Genomic DNA, 18249 nt, shown 5'->3' on the forward strand with positions numbered 1-18249 from the left:
GAGAATTGTAAACAAATGAGCGCAGCACACAAAAAAGCAACCCAGTTAACAACATACTGACTATAAAAATTACAAATATGGAGTTTTTATATATTTTATAACATATGATAGAGTTAAGCAACCTCACTTGATGAGTAGGCAACTATTTCCTGAATACAATCACAATTGAAACTGTGACATTGATTTCATACAACAGGTTAATAAACAGTTACAATCAAGTCACTTACATTTTAGATGCAATATTGACTGTTTTTGTTCTGTTTCAGCAGCAAAAATAGTTAAACAAAGATCACAGCAACTTGTTTTCTCATTACTGAATGATTCAGCATTTTAAAACGAATCGCTTGACTCAAAGATTCAATGGTCAATCCATAAACATCTGTCTCAAACATGAATGACTCAGTCATTGGAATGAATCGTTTGAACGAATGAATCAATGACTCGCTCATTAAGATGGTCGCCTGGCGACACCTAATGGCGGTTTAGTGTTATGTTTATCATTCTTTCCAACATGCACCATTATCAATGTCCGTGCGGACGTCCGTTTTTTTACTTTCACTTTTATATTAGCGATTTAAAAGCACCCGCTCGTGTCACACGTCGCTTAACCGATGGGAAAATATCCTCACAGTCATATACCTAATAAATTTATATTTAAATACAATAGGCCTACCTAGTAAAACGTTTTATATACTATTTTGATATCCTTTTGGACACAAGAGGGCAGTATAGCCCTATGTTTGCTTTTTTGTTGAAACAAATAGCACTAAATAGCCTGTTTTTAACTTTTTCATTCTTCTTGAATTGCAAAAACAGAATAAAATAGGTTTAGTTGTGATATTTGTATACTTTTATATAGAAATAAATGGTATATAATTACATTTTTAGAAGATTTTTACTTTAATCCCTCGCCATAGCAAAACCGTTTGAGATATTTTTTATCCATTCACAATTTAGCATATTTAATGTAGTTTCATCATGTTGAAAAAGTTTGGTACGTATAAAATAAATAGTTTAAGAGGAGTGGCTAAAAATTCAGAGGCTGATTTTGCAAAAAAATTCACATTCAGACCAAAATATCTGACTTCCTGATGGCCAGAGCTATTGAATGTAAATTAGAAAGTTGTCCGGCTTGATGAGAACAATATACAAACTATTTTTTCTTTACTGTAGTTAAAACTAACCCCCCCACTTTTGTCAAAAGCATGTTGAAAGTGACACACTTCCTGCTGCCAGTTGGTGGCGCTATAACTTTGACTCACAATAGCTACATCCATCTGATCGGCCTCTTACCACGAACACACTGCTGAAGTTTCATCAAGATCAATTAATGTATGCAGAAGTTATTCCACTTCCGTGTTTCTCTTTTCTCGCCATAAATTCGATTCCTCGCCACAGCCAAACCGTTCGAGATATCAAAAATCCGTCCGCAATTTAGCATCCTCAAAGTCTTGACTACATGCACACCGAGTTTGAAGGGGACACGGTGAATTTTCTAGGAGGAGTATTTCACATTCCACAGCAAGCGTTTTCCAAACAACCCATAATAGCCGACTTCCTGTTGGGCTGGCGTAAAACTTGACCGGGGTAAAGTTGTTCGGCCCGATGAGATCTATATGTGTACCGAGTTTCATATTAATTCATGCGAGCGTGTTTGATATATGGATCAAGTTTTAGAACCCCGTTCAAGGGGGCGCTGTTGAGCCCCCCAGCCACGCCCGGGTACCAGCTTCAGCCCGGCCCTGATGGCCGTGGGTTCTGACTTGTGTGCAAAGTTTCAAGAGTTTTTGAGCACGTTAAGGACCCCAAAAGCCCCTGAAACCTTGATTAACAATATAAAAGCAATAGTCAAATCCCCCCCTCCCCTCACACACACACAGACACAGAGAGAGGGAGAGAAAATTCTTCAGAAAATCCACATTCAAACCAAAATATCTCTCTTCCTGTTGGTCGGAGATGGTTCATGTAAATTAGAAAGTTGTCCGTCTTGATGAGAACAATACACATACCAAGTTTTGTGATTCTAGGAAAAACTAAACCCCCATTTTTGACTAAAGGTGGCGCTACTGAGCCATTCCACCACCCCCGTTTCTGAAACTTTGCACATGTCTACTGGCTAATAAATGTGATGTGTCTGTTGAGTTTCATGCAATTTCAAGTATGTTAAGAGTCTCAAAAGCATCAAAAAAGAATATTAAAGTTTGATGCGTTGCCACGGCAACAGTATCTAAGATATCAATAATCCTTTCACAGGTTTACATCTGCCGTGTGTCTACATTGTACACATAAAGTTTGAAGCAAATCGGGTAAAAATAAGACACTGATTTCAAAGCATTTTGAAAGTGATGTACTTCCTGCTGCCTGTTGGTGGCGCTATAACTTTGACTCACAATAGTCACATCTGTGCGATCGGCCTCTTACAACGAACACACTGCTGAAGTTTCATCAAGATCAGTTAATGTATGCAGAAGTTATAACACACTTCCTGTTTCATTTTTTCGCCATAAATTTGTTTCCTCGCCACGGCCAAACCGTTCGAGATATCAAAAATCCGTCCGCAATTTAGCATCCTCAATGTCTTGACTTCATGCACACCGAGTTTGGAGGCGAATCGATGAATTCCCTAGGAGGAGTACATTAAATTCCACAGCATGCGTTTCCAAACAACGCTAAATAGCCAACTTCCTGTTTGGCTGGCGTAAAACTTAGAGCACGAAAGTTGTTCGGCCGGATGAGATCTATATGTGTACCGAGTTTCATATTATTACATGCAAGCGTGTTTGATTTATGGACATGTGTTCGGATCCCGTTCCAGGGGGCGCTGTCGAGCCCCCCTGCCACGCCCGGGTACCAGCTTCAGTCCGGCCCTGATGGCCGCGGGTTCTGACGTGTGTGCAAAATTTCAAGAGTTTTCGAGCATGTTAAGAGCCCCAAAAGTGCCCGAAAGGTTGACAAAATAATAATAATAATAATAATAAATATAGCTGCGAGCAGCGATTGCGGGCCCAAGCCGGTGGCACCGCCACCCCGGTGCCTTTAGTTACCTAAAGGCACCGGGGATGGCGGTGCCACCGGCTTTGGCCCTCCATCGCTGCTCGCAGCTATATTTATATATATATATATATATACACACACACACACACACACATATATATATATATATATATATATATATATATATATATATATATATATATAAATATCTATATATATACATATATATATATGTATATAAATATATATATATATATATATATATATATATATATACGTATATATATATATAAAAATATAAGACAGAAAATTTTACTTGTCTAACCTTATTCTGATTTTATGATACACCCAAAATATTCCACAACAAATCCTTTAAATTTAATGTAAAAATAAAAACGAAAGTAAGCAGTGTTGGTCTCACGTAACCCTCTCATTAGAATCAAAATGTTTCAATATTTGCGATGTATTTGGATGCTAAACTATTCTTTATTATAGGCTTTGTACTTCACTCGTGTTCCAATATCGATGGAAAAAATCATCCTCTTCACACGCGCAAAAATGTTCTTGGAAACATCACAGTGGAGCTCTGCTTACTGTGAATGGTACAGATTGTACTACTGACTATTTAAACAGAGCAGTGTAATTCGTTTATGTTAGGTTGACTATTTTTATTATTATATTGTATTAGGGCTATAATGAACAGGCTGCGATGTCAAGATTGCAATTCTGGAATGTGTGTGTGTGTGTGACGCGGTTGCGGTTGAACAGTGGACACAAAAATATAAATAAAATGTTTTAGTTAATTCCTACATCCATAGGAATAAATTGAAAATGCTCGCTCTACTCCGCACCATTATCAATGTCTGTGCGGACGTCTGTATTTTACTAGTATATAGTATACTATAGTTAGCGATTTAAAAGCGCTCAGTGGTGTCACACGTCGATTAACCGGTGGGAAAATGTTATCACAGTCACATCCCTAATATATTTATATATAAATACAATAGGCCTACCTGAAAGAGAATTTTACTTGCCCGACCAGAGTATAGCCTGATTAGAACGTCAATAACAAAAAAATAACTTGGGAATCACTAAAACAAGAGATTATTCTAATTTCATTACATTCATTTTAAGTTGCAATCAGCAGTTAATAATAAATGTATTACTGATCAATGGTAACAAGGTTGCACTGCTGAGGCTCATGCTGCTTCTCCAGGAGAATTGTAAACAAATGAGCGCAGCACACAAAAAAGCAACCCAGTTAACAACATACTGACTATAAAAATTACAAATATGGAGTTTTTATATATTTTATAACATATGATAGAGTTAAGCAACCTCACTTGACAAGTAGGCAACTATTTCCTGAATACAATCACGATTGAAACTGTGACATTGATTTCATACAACAGGTTAATAAACAGTTACAATTAAGTCACTTACATTTTAGATGCAATATTGACTGTTTTTGTTCTGTTTCAGCAGCAAAAATAGTTAAACAAAGATCACAGCAACTTGTTTTCTCATTACTGAATGATTCAGCATTTTGAAACGAATCGCTTGACTCAAAGATTCAATGGTCAATCCATAAACATCTGTCTCAATCATGAATGACTCAGTCATTGGAACGAATCATTTGAACGAATGAATCAATGACTCGCTCATTAAGATGGTCGCCTGGCGACACCTAATGGCGGTTTAGTGTTATGTTTAAAAGTATCATTCTTTCCAACGTGCACCATTATCAATGTCCGTGCGGACGTCCGTTTTTTTACTTTCACTTTTATATTAGCGATTTAAAAGCACCCACTCGTGTCACACGTCGATTAACTGGTGGGAAAATATCCTCAGACACATACCTAATAAATGTATATTTAAATACAATATTGGCCTACCTGGTAAAAAGTTTTATATACTATTTTGATGTCCTTTTGGACACAAGAGGGCAGTATAGCCCTATGTTTGCTTTTTTGTTGAACCAAATAGCACTAAATAGCCTGTTTTTAACTTTTTCATTCTTCTTGAATTGCAAAAACAGAATAAAATGGGTTTAGTTGTGATATTTGTATACTTTTATATAGAAATAAATGGTATATAATTACATTTTTAGAAGATTTTTACTTTAATCCCTCGCCATAGCAAAACCGTTTGAGATATTTATTATCCATTCACAATTTAGCATATTTAATGTAGTTTCATCATGTTGAAAAAGTTTGGTACGAATAAAATAAATAGTTTAAGAGGAGTGGCTAAAAATTCAGAGGCTGATTTTGCAAAAAAATTCACATTCAGACCAAAATATCTGACTTCCTGATGGCCAGAGCTATTGAATGTAAATTAGAAAGTTGTCCGGCTTGATGAGAACAATATACAAACTATTTTTTCTTTACTGTAGTTAAAAGTAACCCCCCCACTTTTGTCAAAAGCATGTTGAAAGTGACACACTTCCTGCTGCCAGTTGGTGGCGCTATAACTTTGACTCACAATAGCTACATCCATCTGATCGGCCTCTTACCACGAACACACTGCTGAAGTTTCATCAAGATCAGTTAATGTATGCAGAAGTTATTCCACTTCCGTGTTTCTCTTTTCTCGCCATAAATTCGATTCCTCGCCACAGCCAAACCGTTCGAGATATCAAAAATCCGTCCGCAATTTAGCATCCTCAAAGTCTTGACTACATGCACACCGAGTTTGAAGGGGACACGGTGAATTTTCTAGGAGGAGTATTTCACATTCCACAGCAAGCGTTTTCCAAACAACCCATAATAGCCGACTTCCTGTTGGGCTGGCGTAAAACTTGACCGGGGTAAAGTTGTTCGGCCCGATGAGATCTATATGTGTACCGAGTTTCATATTAATTCATGCGAGCGTGTTTGATATATGGATCAAGTTTTAGAACCCTGTTCAAGGGGGCGCTGTTGAGCCCCCCAGCCACGCCCGGGTACCAGCTTCAGCCCGGCCCTGATGGCCGTGGGTTCTGACCTGTGTGCAAAGTTTCAAGAGTTTTTGAGCACGTTAAGGACCCCAAAAGCCCCTGAAACCTTGATTAACAATATAAAAGCAATAGTCAAATACCCCCCTCCCCTCACACACACACAGACACAGAGAGAGGGAGAGAAAATTCTTCAGAAAATCCACATTCAAACCAAAATATCTCTCTTCCTGTTGGTCGGAGATGGTTCATGTAAATTAGAAAGTTGTCCGTCTTGATGAGAACAATACACATACCAAGTTTTGTGATTCTAGGAAAAACTAAACCCCCATTTTTGACTAAAGGTGGCGCTACTGAGCCATTCCACCACCCCCGTTTCTGAAACTTTGCACATGTCTACTGGCTAATAAATGTGATGTGTCTGTTGAGTTTCATGCAATTTCAAGTATGTTAAGAGTCTCAAAAGCATCAAAAAAGAATATTAAAGTTTGATGCGTTGCCACGGCAACAGTATCTAAGATATCAATAATCCTTTCACAGGTTTACATCTGCCGTGTGTCTACATTGTACACATAAAGTTTGAAGCAAATCGGGTAAAAATAAGACACTGATTTCAAAGCATTTTGAAAGTGATGTACTTCCTGCTGCCTGTTGGTGGCGCTATAACTTTGACTCACAATAGTCACATCTGTGCGATCGGCCTCTTACAACGAACACACTGCTGAAGTTTCATCAAGATCAGTTAATGTATGCAGAAGTTATAACACACTTCCTGTTTCATTTTTTCGCCATAAATTTGTTTCCTCGCCACGGCCAAACCGTTCGAGATATCAAAAATCCGTCCGCAATTTAGCATCCTCAATGTCTTGACTTCATGCACACCGAGTTTGGAGGCGAATCGATGAATTCCCTAGGAGGAGTACATTAAATTCCACAGCATGCGTTTCCAAACAACGCTAAATAGCCAACTTCCTGTTTGGCTGGCGTAAAACTTAGAGCACGAAAGTTGTTCGGCCGGATGAGATCTATATGTGTACCGAGTTTCATATTATTACATGCAAGCGTGTTTGATTTTTGGACACGTGTTCGGATCCCGTTCCAGGGGGCGCTGTCGAGCCCCCCTGCCACGCCCGGGTACCAGCTTCAGTCCGGCCCTGATGGCCGCGGGTTCTGACGTGTGTGCAAAATTTCAAGAGTTTTCGAGCATGTTAAGAGCCCCAAAAGTGCCCGAAAGGTTGACAAAATAATAATAATAATAATAATAATAATAATAATAAAATATAGCTGCGAGCAGCGATTACGGGCCCAAGCCGGTGGCACCGCAACCCCGGTGCCTTTAGTTACCTAAAGGCACCGGGGTGGCGGTACCGCCGGCTTTGGCCCTCCATCGCTGCTCGCAGCTATATTTATATATATATATATATATATATATATATATATATATATATATACAAACATACACACACATACATATATATGTATATATGTATATATATATATATATATATATATATATATATATATATATATATATATATATATATATATATATATATATATATATATATATATATATATATATATATATATTGTTCAAAAGTTTGGGGTCAGTAAGATTTTTAATGTTTTTAGGAGAAGTCTCTTCTGCTCACCAAGGCTGCATTTATTGATTAAAAATACAAACAAAAACAGTATTATTGTGAAATATTATTCCAATTTAAAACAGCTGTTTTCAATTTTAAAATATTTTACATAGTAATTCATTTCTGTGATCAAAGTTGAGTTTTCAGCATCATTACTCCAGTCTTCAGTGTCACATGATCCTTCAGAAATCATACTAATATGATGATTGATGCTCAATAAATATTCATTATTATTTTCAATGTTGAAAACAGTTGTGTACAGATTTTTTTTTTTCAAAATGCTTTGATGAATGTAAAGTTCAAAAGAACAGCATATATTTCAAATATATATATTTTTAACATTATAAATGTCTTTACTGTAACTGTTGATCAGTTTAACTCATCCTTCATAAATAAAAGTACTGATTTATTTTATTTCTTTCCCCCAAAAATAAAATTTTAATTATTACTAACCACAAACTTTTGAGCGGTAGTGTTTAACGTTACAAAAGCTTTAGATTTCAGATAAATGCTGTTCTTTTGAACTTTCTATTCATCAAAGACTGTACACAACTGTTTTCGACGTTTAAAATAATAATGAATGTTTCTTGAGTATCAATCATCATATTAGAATAATTTCTGAAGGATCATGTGACAGTGACGACTGGAGTAATGATGCTGAAAACTCAGCTTTGATCACAGGAATAAATAACAGTTTAAAATATATTAAAATAGAAAGCAGCTGTTTTAAATTGGAATACTATTTCACAATATTACTGTTTTTGTTTGTATTTTTAATCAAATAAATGCAGCCTTGGTGAGCAGAAGAAACTTCTCTGTTATGTGCGCGCCACAGACTGCACGCACGTCCGCTTAGAGTTCCGCCTTTTGCCTTCCGTCAATATTACGTTATTAGAAAAATATTTTTTTAGAGAATCGATTTTTTGACATTTGTGAATCGATTCAGAATCGTCCACGTCCGCATCGCGATGCATCTAAGAATCAATTTTTTCTCCCACCCCTAGATTTCATACAACAGGTTAATAAACAGTTACAATTAAGTCACTTACATTTTAGATGCAATGTTGACTGTTTTTGTTCTGTTTCAGCAGCGAAAATAGTTAAACAAAGATCACGGCAGAACCATCACGCATCACGTGTTTTCTCATAACTGAACGATTCAGCATTTTTAACGAATCGGTTGACTCAAAGATTGAATGATCAATCCATAAACATCTGTCTTAATCATGATCGACTCATTCGAACGAATCGTTTGAACGAATGAATCAATGACTCGCTTATTAAGATGAATGCCTGGCGACACCTAATGGCGGTTTAGTGTTGTTTAAAAGCATCATTCTTTCCCACATGTGTGTGATTTGTGTGTGCAACATTATCATTATTTTTCTTTCACTATTATATTAGCGATTTAAAAGCACCCACTCGTGTCACACGTCGATTAACCGGTGGTAAAATATCCTCAGACACATACCTAATAAATGTATATTTAAATACAATATTGGCCTACCTGGTAAAAAGTTTTATATACTATTTTGATGTCCTTTTGGACACAAGAGGGCAGTATAGCCCTATGTTTGCTTTTTTGTTGAACCAAATAGCCCTAAATAGCCTGTTTTTAACTTTTTCATTCTTCTTGAATTGCAAAAACAGAATAAAATGGGTTTAGTTGTGATATTTGTATACTTTTATATAGAAATAAATGGTATATAATTACATTTTTAGAAGATTTTTACTTTAATCCCTCGCCATAGCAAAACCGTTTGAGATATTTATTATCCATTCACAATTTAGCATATTTAATGTAGTTTCATCATGTTGAAAAAGTTTGGTACGAATAAAATAAATAGTTTAAGAGGAGTGGCTAAAAATTCAGAGGCTGATTTTGCAAAAAAATTCACATTCAGACCAAAATATCTGACTTCCTGATGGCCAGAGCTATTGAATGTAAATTAGAAAGTTGTCCGGCTTGATGAGAACAATATAGAAACTATTTTTTCTTTACTGTAGTTAAAAGTAACCCCCCCACTTTTGTCAAAAGCATGTTGAAAGTGACACACTTCCTGCTGCCAGTTGGTGGCGCTATAACTTTGACTCACAATAGGTACATCCATCTGATCGGCCTCTTACCACGAACACACTGCTGAAGTTTCATCAAGATTAGTTAATGTATGCAGAAGTTATTCCACTTCCGTGTTTCTCTTTTCTCGCCATAAATTCGATTCCTCGCCACAGCCAAACCGTTCGAGATATCAAAAATCCGTCCGCAATTTAGCATCCTCAAAGTCTTGACTACATGCACACCGAGTTTGAAGGGGACACGGTGAATTTTCTAGGAGGAGTATTTCACATTCCACAGCAAGCGTTTTCCAAACAACCCATAATAGCCGACTTCCTGTTGGGCTGGCGTAAAACTTGACCGGGGTAAAGTTGTTCGGCCCGATGAGATCTATATGTGTACCGAGTTTCATATTAATTCATGCGAGCGTGTTTGATATATGGAGAAAGTTTTAGAACCCCGTTCAAGGGGGCGCTGTTGAGCCCCCCAGCCACGCCCGGGTACCAGCTTCAGCCCGGCCCTGATAGCCGTGGGTTCTGACCTGTGTGCAAAGTTTCAAGAGTTTTTGAGCACGTTAAGGACCCCAAAAGCCCCTGAAACCTTGATTAACAATATAAAAGCAATAGTCAAATCCCCCCCTCCCCTCACACACACACAGACACAGAGAGAAGGAGAGAAAATTCTTCAGAAAATCCACATTCAAACCAAAATATCTCTCTTCCTGTTGTTCGGAGATGGTTCATGTAAATTAGAAAGTTGTCCGTCTTGATGAGAACAATACACATACCAAGTTTTGTGATTCTAGGAAAAACTAAACCCCCATTTTTGACTAAAGGTGGCGCTACTGAGCCATTCCACCACCCCCGTTTCTGAAACTTTGCACATGTCTACTGGCTAATAAATGTGATGTGTCTGTTGAGTTTTATGCAATTTCAAGTATGTTAAGAGTCTCAAAAGCATCAAAAAAGAATATTAAAGTTTGATGCGTTGCCACGGCAACAGTATCTAAGATATCAATAATCCTTTCACAGGTTTACATCTGCCGTGTGTCTACATTGTACACATAAAGTTTGAAGCAAATCGGGTAAAAATAAGACACTGATTTCAAAGCATTTTGAAAGTGATGTACTTCCTGCTGCCTGTTGGTGGCGCTATAACTTTGACTCACAATAGTCACATCTGTGCGGTCGGCCTCTTACAACGAACACACTGCTGAAGTTTCATCAAGATCAGTTAATGTATGCAGAAGTTATAACACACTTCCTGTTTCATTTTTTCGCCATAAATTTGTTTCCTCGCCACGGCCAAACCGTTCGAGATATCAAAAATCCGTCCGCAATTTAGCATCCTCAATGTCTTGACTTCATGCACACCGAGTTTGGAGGCGAATCGATGAATTCCCTAGGAGGAGTACATTAAATTCCACAGCATGCGTTTCCAAACAACGCTAAATAGCCAACTTCCTGTTTGGCTGGCGTAAAACTTAGAGCACGAAAGTTGTTCGGCCGGATGAGATCTATATGTGTACCGAGTTTCATATTATTACATGCAAGCGTGTTTGATTTATGGACACGTGTTCGGATCCCGTTCCAGGGGGCGCTGTCGAGCCCCCCTGCCACGCCCGGGTACCAGCTTCAGTCCGGCCCTGATGGCCGCGGGTTCTGACGTGTGTGCAAAATTTCAAGAGTTTTCGAGCATGTTAAGAGCCCCAAAAGTGCCCGAAAGGTTGACAAAATAATAATAATAATAATAATAATAATAATAAATAATCCTACCGGAAACAATAGGGCCTTCGCCCTTTCAGGGCTTGGGCCCTAATAATCCTACCGGAAACAATAGGGCCTTCGCCCTTTCAGGGCTTGGGCCCTAATAATAAATAATCCTACCGGAAACAATAGGGCCTTCGCCCTTTCAGGGCTTGGGCCCTAATAACACTGCTCACAAAGTCGCACAATCTTAGGCATTTTATTTTTATATGTACTAGGACCAAAATCCATAATTTTCTATTAGAAATCTAAATGTTTTCTAGATTAATTATTCCCTCATCAGCCAGAAACATCATGTCTCCAGATAGATGGAACAAAAAGTACATGTAAACCACCATCTGGACAAAGAAAGAGAGAAAGGGATGCATGGATGCTCTCTCTCTCTCTCTCTCTCTCTCTCTCTCTCTCTCTCTCTCTCTCTCTCGTGAATACTCACCACTGAGTGTTAATTTTGATGAATGCTCTCTGAACTGGCCTTAAACCACAGTAGAGGACTGGCCATGCAGAAAATGAGCTGAGTAAACTCTCTGTCATTGGTCATGGTGTCAGCAGTATTAATACTGTATAGGTGTGATAATAGAGAACAATCTTTGCTATAAATATCTATATTTCTCAATATAAAGCTGGTTGATCACTACAGAATGTCCAAATTCTGAGAACATACACACACCTCTGGGAAAAAAAAGCCCCTTTTTATATTTCCAAATATCACAGAATCACAGAAAACAATGGAAAAACGAAATAAAAATTTTTTTTTAAGAAAAAAAATAAGAGTTACTTTTTTAAATACTGTTTTCCCATTGATTGACTGACAGCTCTCCTGTCCCCATGTTGAGAGAAATTGTTAGTAAGGGCAGAGGCATGATGGTTATTGTAGTTCTAGACTAAATGTGAACAGGCATTTACTCATCTCACTTGCACAAAAACAGATTCAGTATTCCTCAAAATGAATAAAAACGATATACTAAATATTACGTAAACCTGCAATCATTAAATATGTTAAATAGCACAATGTATTTAATCTCACTTTATTAGCCAATGTCTTTGCCAAATCTAATGCCAAATTAAAAAACAAACAAGCAAAAAGTAAAAAGTAACACAAAAGTATAACACATTACTTTCCATACTAAGTAACAAAATTAGTCACTTTTTCAGGGAGTAGTGCAATACTAAAACGCAGGCCTTTTAAAAGTAACTTCCCCAGACACAGGTGACGTATATCTGAGTGAAACTGCTTTTAGAACAAGAAAAAATGTAGGTCAGGAACTGGTTTTGTCCATTGAGAATTGAATGGATCTTTGTTTCTGGCTATTGCTAGGATCTCATATGAGTGACAGGTTGTGTGAAGAGATGTTGCTAGTTATTTTAATTGAAGCACATGAAAAAAACATTCACAATAAACACTATATACCATAAAAATAATTGTCAATCTTGATCTCATGAGATGTAGGCTATATGATTTCAAAAGACAGCTATGGGAAGTGGTCAATCTGTGGCTCACAAAATTTGGCCTACAAAAATCTCAACTTCCAGCACAAAGCGTAGGAGTGGGATACACTTTACACAAGAGCCAATAAACACTGCTGTGATGTAGAAAGGGGTTATGTCCACTCTGAACTGATTCCCTTTGCTTTAATGTACTCTTTTGAAGAGTGAAAAAGAAAAACTGTCAACACAAACTCATAAAGCACTTAAAGTGAAGAGTCCTTTGGTTCAGTCTAAACACATTAATTCATAACAGCACGTAATGTGATTGCTGTGAGCGGGGTTCACGGAGGCTAACATTATGAATGTGAATTTAATTACCTGTAATTTCTGAGGCATGTGGGGAGATGAAGGGAGAGAAACAAGATAAAAGGAAAAACACATGAATAAGCGAGAGAGCTTTTTTTGTGAGTAATTATGGATTATTAATGCTCTCTTTTGTCTGGATAACAACAGAAAATGCATTTCACAATGCAAATTTTATCGGGGTCCCATTCGTTAATACATTAACAATTAGTAATACATTTGTATTTATTCATCTTTGTTAATGTTAATTACAAATAAAACTTTTCATTGTTAGTTTATGCTTGCTCAGGTACATTAAATGATATAAATGCAACTTTTGATTTTTATAATATATTATTAAATGTTGAAATTATTAACCTAAGGTTAATAACATAAGTTATATCAAAGGTGGACTGGACAATCAAAATAAAGTGTTACCTTAATAAATGCTTCAGCATAAGTTTTCAATGTAAATTTGTGTTAAGTACTGTTAACAAATGGAATCTTATAGTAAAAGTGAACTCAAATTTCTACGTAATCAGGAGCATTTAGCATATAAGCATTATAAGCATTTCGTTTGTAACAATACTGCCCTCTAGTGACATTATCCATTCAAGTTTAGTCAAATGCGTTGTTGTTTAATAACTCCTGACAGATTCCACAGAATGGCAACCTAATGGTAAACCAAAATAATTAACTCAGTTCAAAGGAAAATAAAAATGAAACCAATTTATTCATGACAGAAACGACACAATATACTGCTGAAATGCAGTTGAACAGATACATTGAGGTGCCAAGTGGGTCAAACTATTATTAGATAGTGAGATAAATCGAATTAGGCTTGCTGGGTCACTGTATCACTGGTTTTGACATTGTCATCAACAATGATCAATATACCAGCAGGCTACCCATGGCTTTCTTTTTACTGAGTGCTTTAAATGCTGGAGTATAAATTAACAAACCAAGGACTCTTGGTCACATTTAAATGATGTCGTCAGTTGTCATTGCTCTAAACATGTAAATCTAAAAATTGTATGATTTCTGCTGCTAAATAGTCAACATACATACTCCTACAGTATGCACATTTTTCCAAGTTGTAAAAAAAAAAAAACCCAAAGATTATTGGAGTATGCTTTACAAGAAAATACTACTTCAGTATTTCTACTTAAAATTAGTGTGGACTTGATAATAATATGGCCTCCTCGCCAATGACTGCCTCTTTCGCCCGGAGATGAAAGCTTACTGCTTTATTACACTGTCTATGAGTCACTGTATCACTCATAGTTACTGTTCTAACACACTACAATAATATTGACTGTTCCTAGGACAGGTCAACAATGAAACAATACAGACATTTTGTAAGCCATATAAGGTATAATCAGATGGTCATTATCAGATGACTGTACATTATCCTGCATTCTTAAAAAGAAATGAATAGTTGTATTCAGCAAAGGTGCATTAAATTGATCAAATGTGACAGTAAAGAGTAAGACTTTCAATTTATAAAAGAATCCCCCCCCAAAAAAAGAGTTGTGTAATGGTTGTTGAAAATCCAGCTTTTATATATATATATATATATATATATATATGCACATTAAGTGCTGAATAGGTTGAAGTGAAGCACATGATTATAAATATAAATGCTCTCTGTCATTGAATTGACTGCTGTCTTTTCAGGTCTGTTAAACATTGTCCTAGTTAAAATCAAATCAATTTTTATATTCACTCAACCGAATCCCGTATGATATAGCCTTAAGAGGAATCCATTCATCACTATCAGTCTAGATCAGGATCACAATCGGGGCTGATATGGCTTTCGGGTTTCTCCTAAGTAAATGATTTACTCAAATTTTACTCGGAAGTTCATCTCACACACGCACGGCACACATCCGTACACTTGCACAAACACACACATATCTGTTCCTGCTTTTGCCTTGTCACACAGCCAAGGTTCAGGCTCTCTCAGCACATTTCTCCCGCTCCTTTGACTGGCAGTAAACAAGTGACATAACCTCTAACTAGAGGACTCTGCAGGAGTGGATGTCCTTACACACAGCGAGAGAAATAGACTCCAATCCTTCTTTTGATCGTGAGTGTGGACAGCATGTAATAGAAACAACATGTTCAGTCTGGCTGAGTGACTGGCGCAATGCTTAACAGTAAAATACAGTGTACAAGGGTGTCACATACTTCTGGGAGCCATGTTTAGACAGTCCAGTTACAACTTCTCAAACCTTAACCCTAATTAAACTGCGTGTTTGTGCAACAGGCATGAATGATATCTCAAATTGAGCAGTTTGTTGTGCTAATCAAGTTATGCAATTTTAAAACAATAGCTCACCAGAAATTAAAAAAATCTGTCACTTACTCACTCCCTAACCTGTTTGAGTTTCTTTTGTCTGCAGAACACAACATTCATTTTAATGAATGTTTCAACATTTTTTGTCCATACAAAATAGAAGCTCGTTTCTACTACGGAATAAAAAATAAAGAAGGTAATTGCGACTTTATATCTCACAATTTGAACTTTAGAACTGGCAATTCTAAATTTATAGCTATAACACAATTCGGAAGGAAAAAGAGTTGTACACTTGGAATTGTGAGACAAATAAAGAAATAAACTTATGTAAACTCGCAATTTTTCTCACAATCGCAAGTTTATAACTCACAATTCTGACATCTTGCAGTCTTTGAGAATTGTAAGATATAAACCAGCAATTGCGAGAAATAAGTCAAGTCAAGTATATTTGTATAGCGCTTTTCACAATACAGATTGTATCAAAGCAGCTACACAGTACTAAATTAAAACAATACAACAAGGTTTGTTTCTAGTGGAATTTATTGATTGATAAAATCAAATTAAACATCCCCAAAATATCCCCAACTGAGCAAGCCAAAGGCAACAGTGGCAAGGAACTGAAAAACTCCATCAAGTTACCTAATGGAGAAAAAAAAAAAAAAACCTTGGGAGAACCCAGGCTCAGTCGGGGGCCAGTTCGCCTCTGGCATTTATGAACTAGAGGCCGGATTGTAATTTGAACTGTAAGATTAAAAATATTATATGAATGCCTGGCTGAAGAGATGCGACTTTAATCTAGTTTTAAACTGGGAGAGCGAGTCTGAGCAACGAACAGTATCAGGAAGGCTATTTGGGGCTAAATGTGAAAATGCTCTCCCTCCTTTTGTGGTTCTGGATATCCTAGGTATGACCAAAAGCCTTGAATTTAGTGATCTTAAAGAGCGCGATGGATTATAGGGCGATAGAAGATCGGTTAAATACCCTGGAGCTAAGCCGTTTAGGGCTTTATAAGTCAGTAGCAATACCTTGTAATTAATACGGAACTTAATAGGTAACGAGTGTAGAGATGATAGAATTGGTGTTATATGATCATATTTTCTTTACCTAGTAGGAACTCTAGCAGCTGCATTTTGGACTAACTGTAGCTTGTTAATTGAGGATGCAGGGCAACCAGCTAATAAAGCATTACAGTAATCTAGTCTCGAGGTCATGAATGCATGAACTAACTTTTCTGCATCAGAAACTGATAGCATGTTACGTAGCTTAGCAATGTTTCTAAGGTGGAAAAAGGCTGTTTTTGTAACATACGAAATATGATTTTCGAAAGACAGGTTGCAATCTAGTATAACACCCAGGTCTTTTACTGTAGAGGATAAAGTAACAGGACATCCTACGATGTTAAAGTTGTATTGTGAGAGGTTTTGTGGGCGGTTTTTTGAACCGATAAGTAATACCTCACAATTGCGATTTAAAAAATACAATAAAGACACAATTGCGAGATATAAACTATAACGAACTGAATTATCTTTTTTTTATTATTATTACGTGACGGAAACAAGCTTCCATAATACAATGAAACTCTTTCATCATGGGGTAAATGATGACCAAATTCTCATTTTGGGGCAAACTGTCCATTTAACTTACATTTTTACCCTCTATTGGAATCTTTGGCTCCATGAAGAACCTTTAACAGCCATGATACCTTTTCAATGAACATCCCATCTTGCCAGTGGTCACCGTGATTTTGCCAAGTAGCCTAAGACATATTTTGTTGATCCTGGAACAACATTCATATCTGAAAATTTAGTCCTAAACCTAATATACCATAAGTTATCCCTAAAATCAGAGGGAAATGATTTCCCATGTAACTACACTGAAGTAGAAGCACCTAACCCTGGTTGTAAGCCTAAACTTGACATAAATTTGTCCCTCAAATATGATTGGTTGATTGTAATGTTGTACCAGAATCAACAAAGATGTTGATATGTTGTACTTGTTAAAATCACGTTCACCTCTTGGCCAGTAAGCAACCATAGTAACTCTCTGGCATCATAGAGGTGAATTATCTACAGGCAAGTACGGTTTTACTTACATTTTTTTCTTCAAATTCTTTTTAAAATCTAGTTCGACGTAGTTCCTTAAAGCATGCATTAATTTATGCATGCAGATTTGCATAAACACACTTGCAACTCTCAGTCACAATTACAGTCCGTGATTAGAATTCCACGCTTGCTCTGCCCGAACAGCTGAGGCCTCCTCTGGATCTATGTCATACAACATTCAAAAAGAGAAAAGTCAAAATCAAAGCCGTTGTCATGGCAACTGGCGTTCCTGCCCACCAAAACGAACTCCCCACCCCCCACAGGTTCCACTGATCGATAGGATATTGTGAGGGTGGAACTAACCCAAAACAACCAGTAACCTACATACTAGTTATGCACCATAGTCTATATGCCTCATAAAGGGGGCCGACAGACCATCCATCATCTACTGAAGAGGAGGAGGAGGAGGAGGAAACAGAAGAAAGACAATTAAATCAAGGAAGAGTAAAGGGTTGAAAAGAAAAAGAAAACAGACGAAAATATAGAATAGAGACAGGAAAGAGAGAAAGAGATTAAATCCACTATCGGACAAGAAAAGATGGCTTATTTGTTGCTTGTCCTGCTCTTCTTGCTGTTGGCCACCGGGTCTCATGTGCAACCAGTCCATGGAGGTAAGGTGACTTCTCTTGCACTTTCTCCCAGACGTTCGGAAATAGCGTCAGAAGTATTGGATTTGTGGATGGA

The 18249-nt window shown here is 37.0% G+C and overlaps 1 protein-coding gene across 4 annotated transcripts in view; it reads left to right on the forward strand.

Moving 5' to 3' along the window:
- Positions 1-18249, forward strand: part of btbd17a (BTB (POZ) domain containing 17a) — a 45452-nt gene that overhangs the window by 20503 nt on the left and 6700 nt on the right. Inside the window, exon 1 of one of the 4 annotated variants that reach the window (XM_084433900.1) lies at positions 17906-18176. The exons of the other annotated variants lie outside the window; for them this stretch is intronic. Within the exon in view, the coding sequence (XP_084290026.1) occupies positions 18104-18176 (73 nt within the window). The 5' untranslated portion in view covers positions 17906-18103. Of the gene's footprint in view, positions 1-17905; positions 18177-18249 lie in introns of those variants that run through there. 4 annotated transcript variants of the gene reach the window in all.

Source organism: Rutilus rutilus, assembly GCF_951802725.1.
Source record: "Rutilus rutilus genome assembly, chromosome: 16".
Classification (NCBI taxonomy): domain Eukaryota; kingdom Metazoa; phylum Chordata; class Actinopteri; order Cypriniformes; family Leuciscidae; genus Rutilus; species Rutilus rutilus.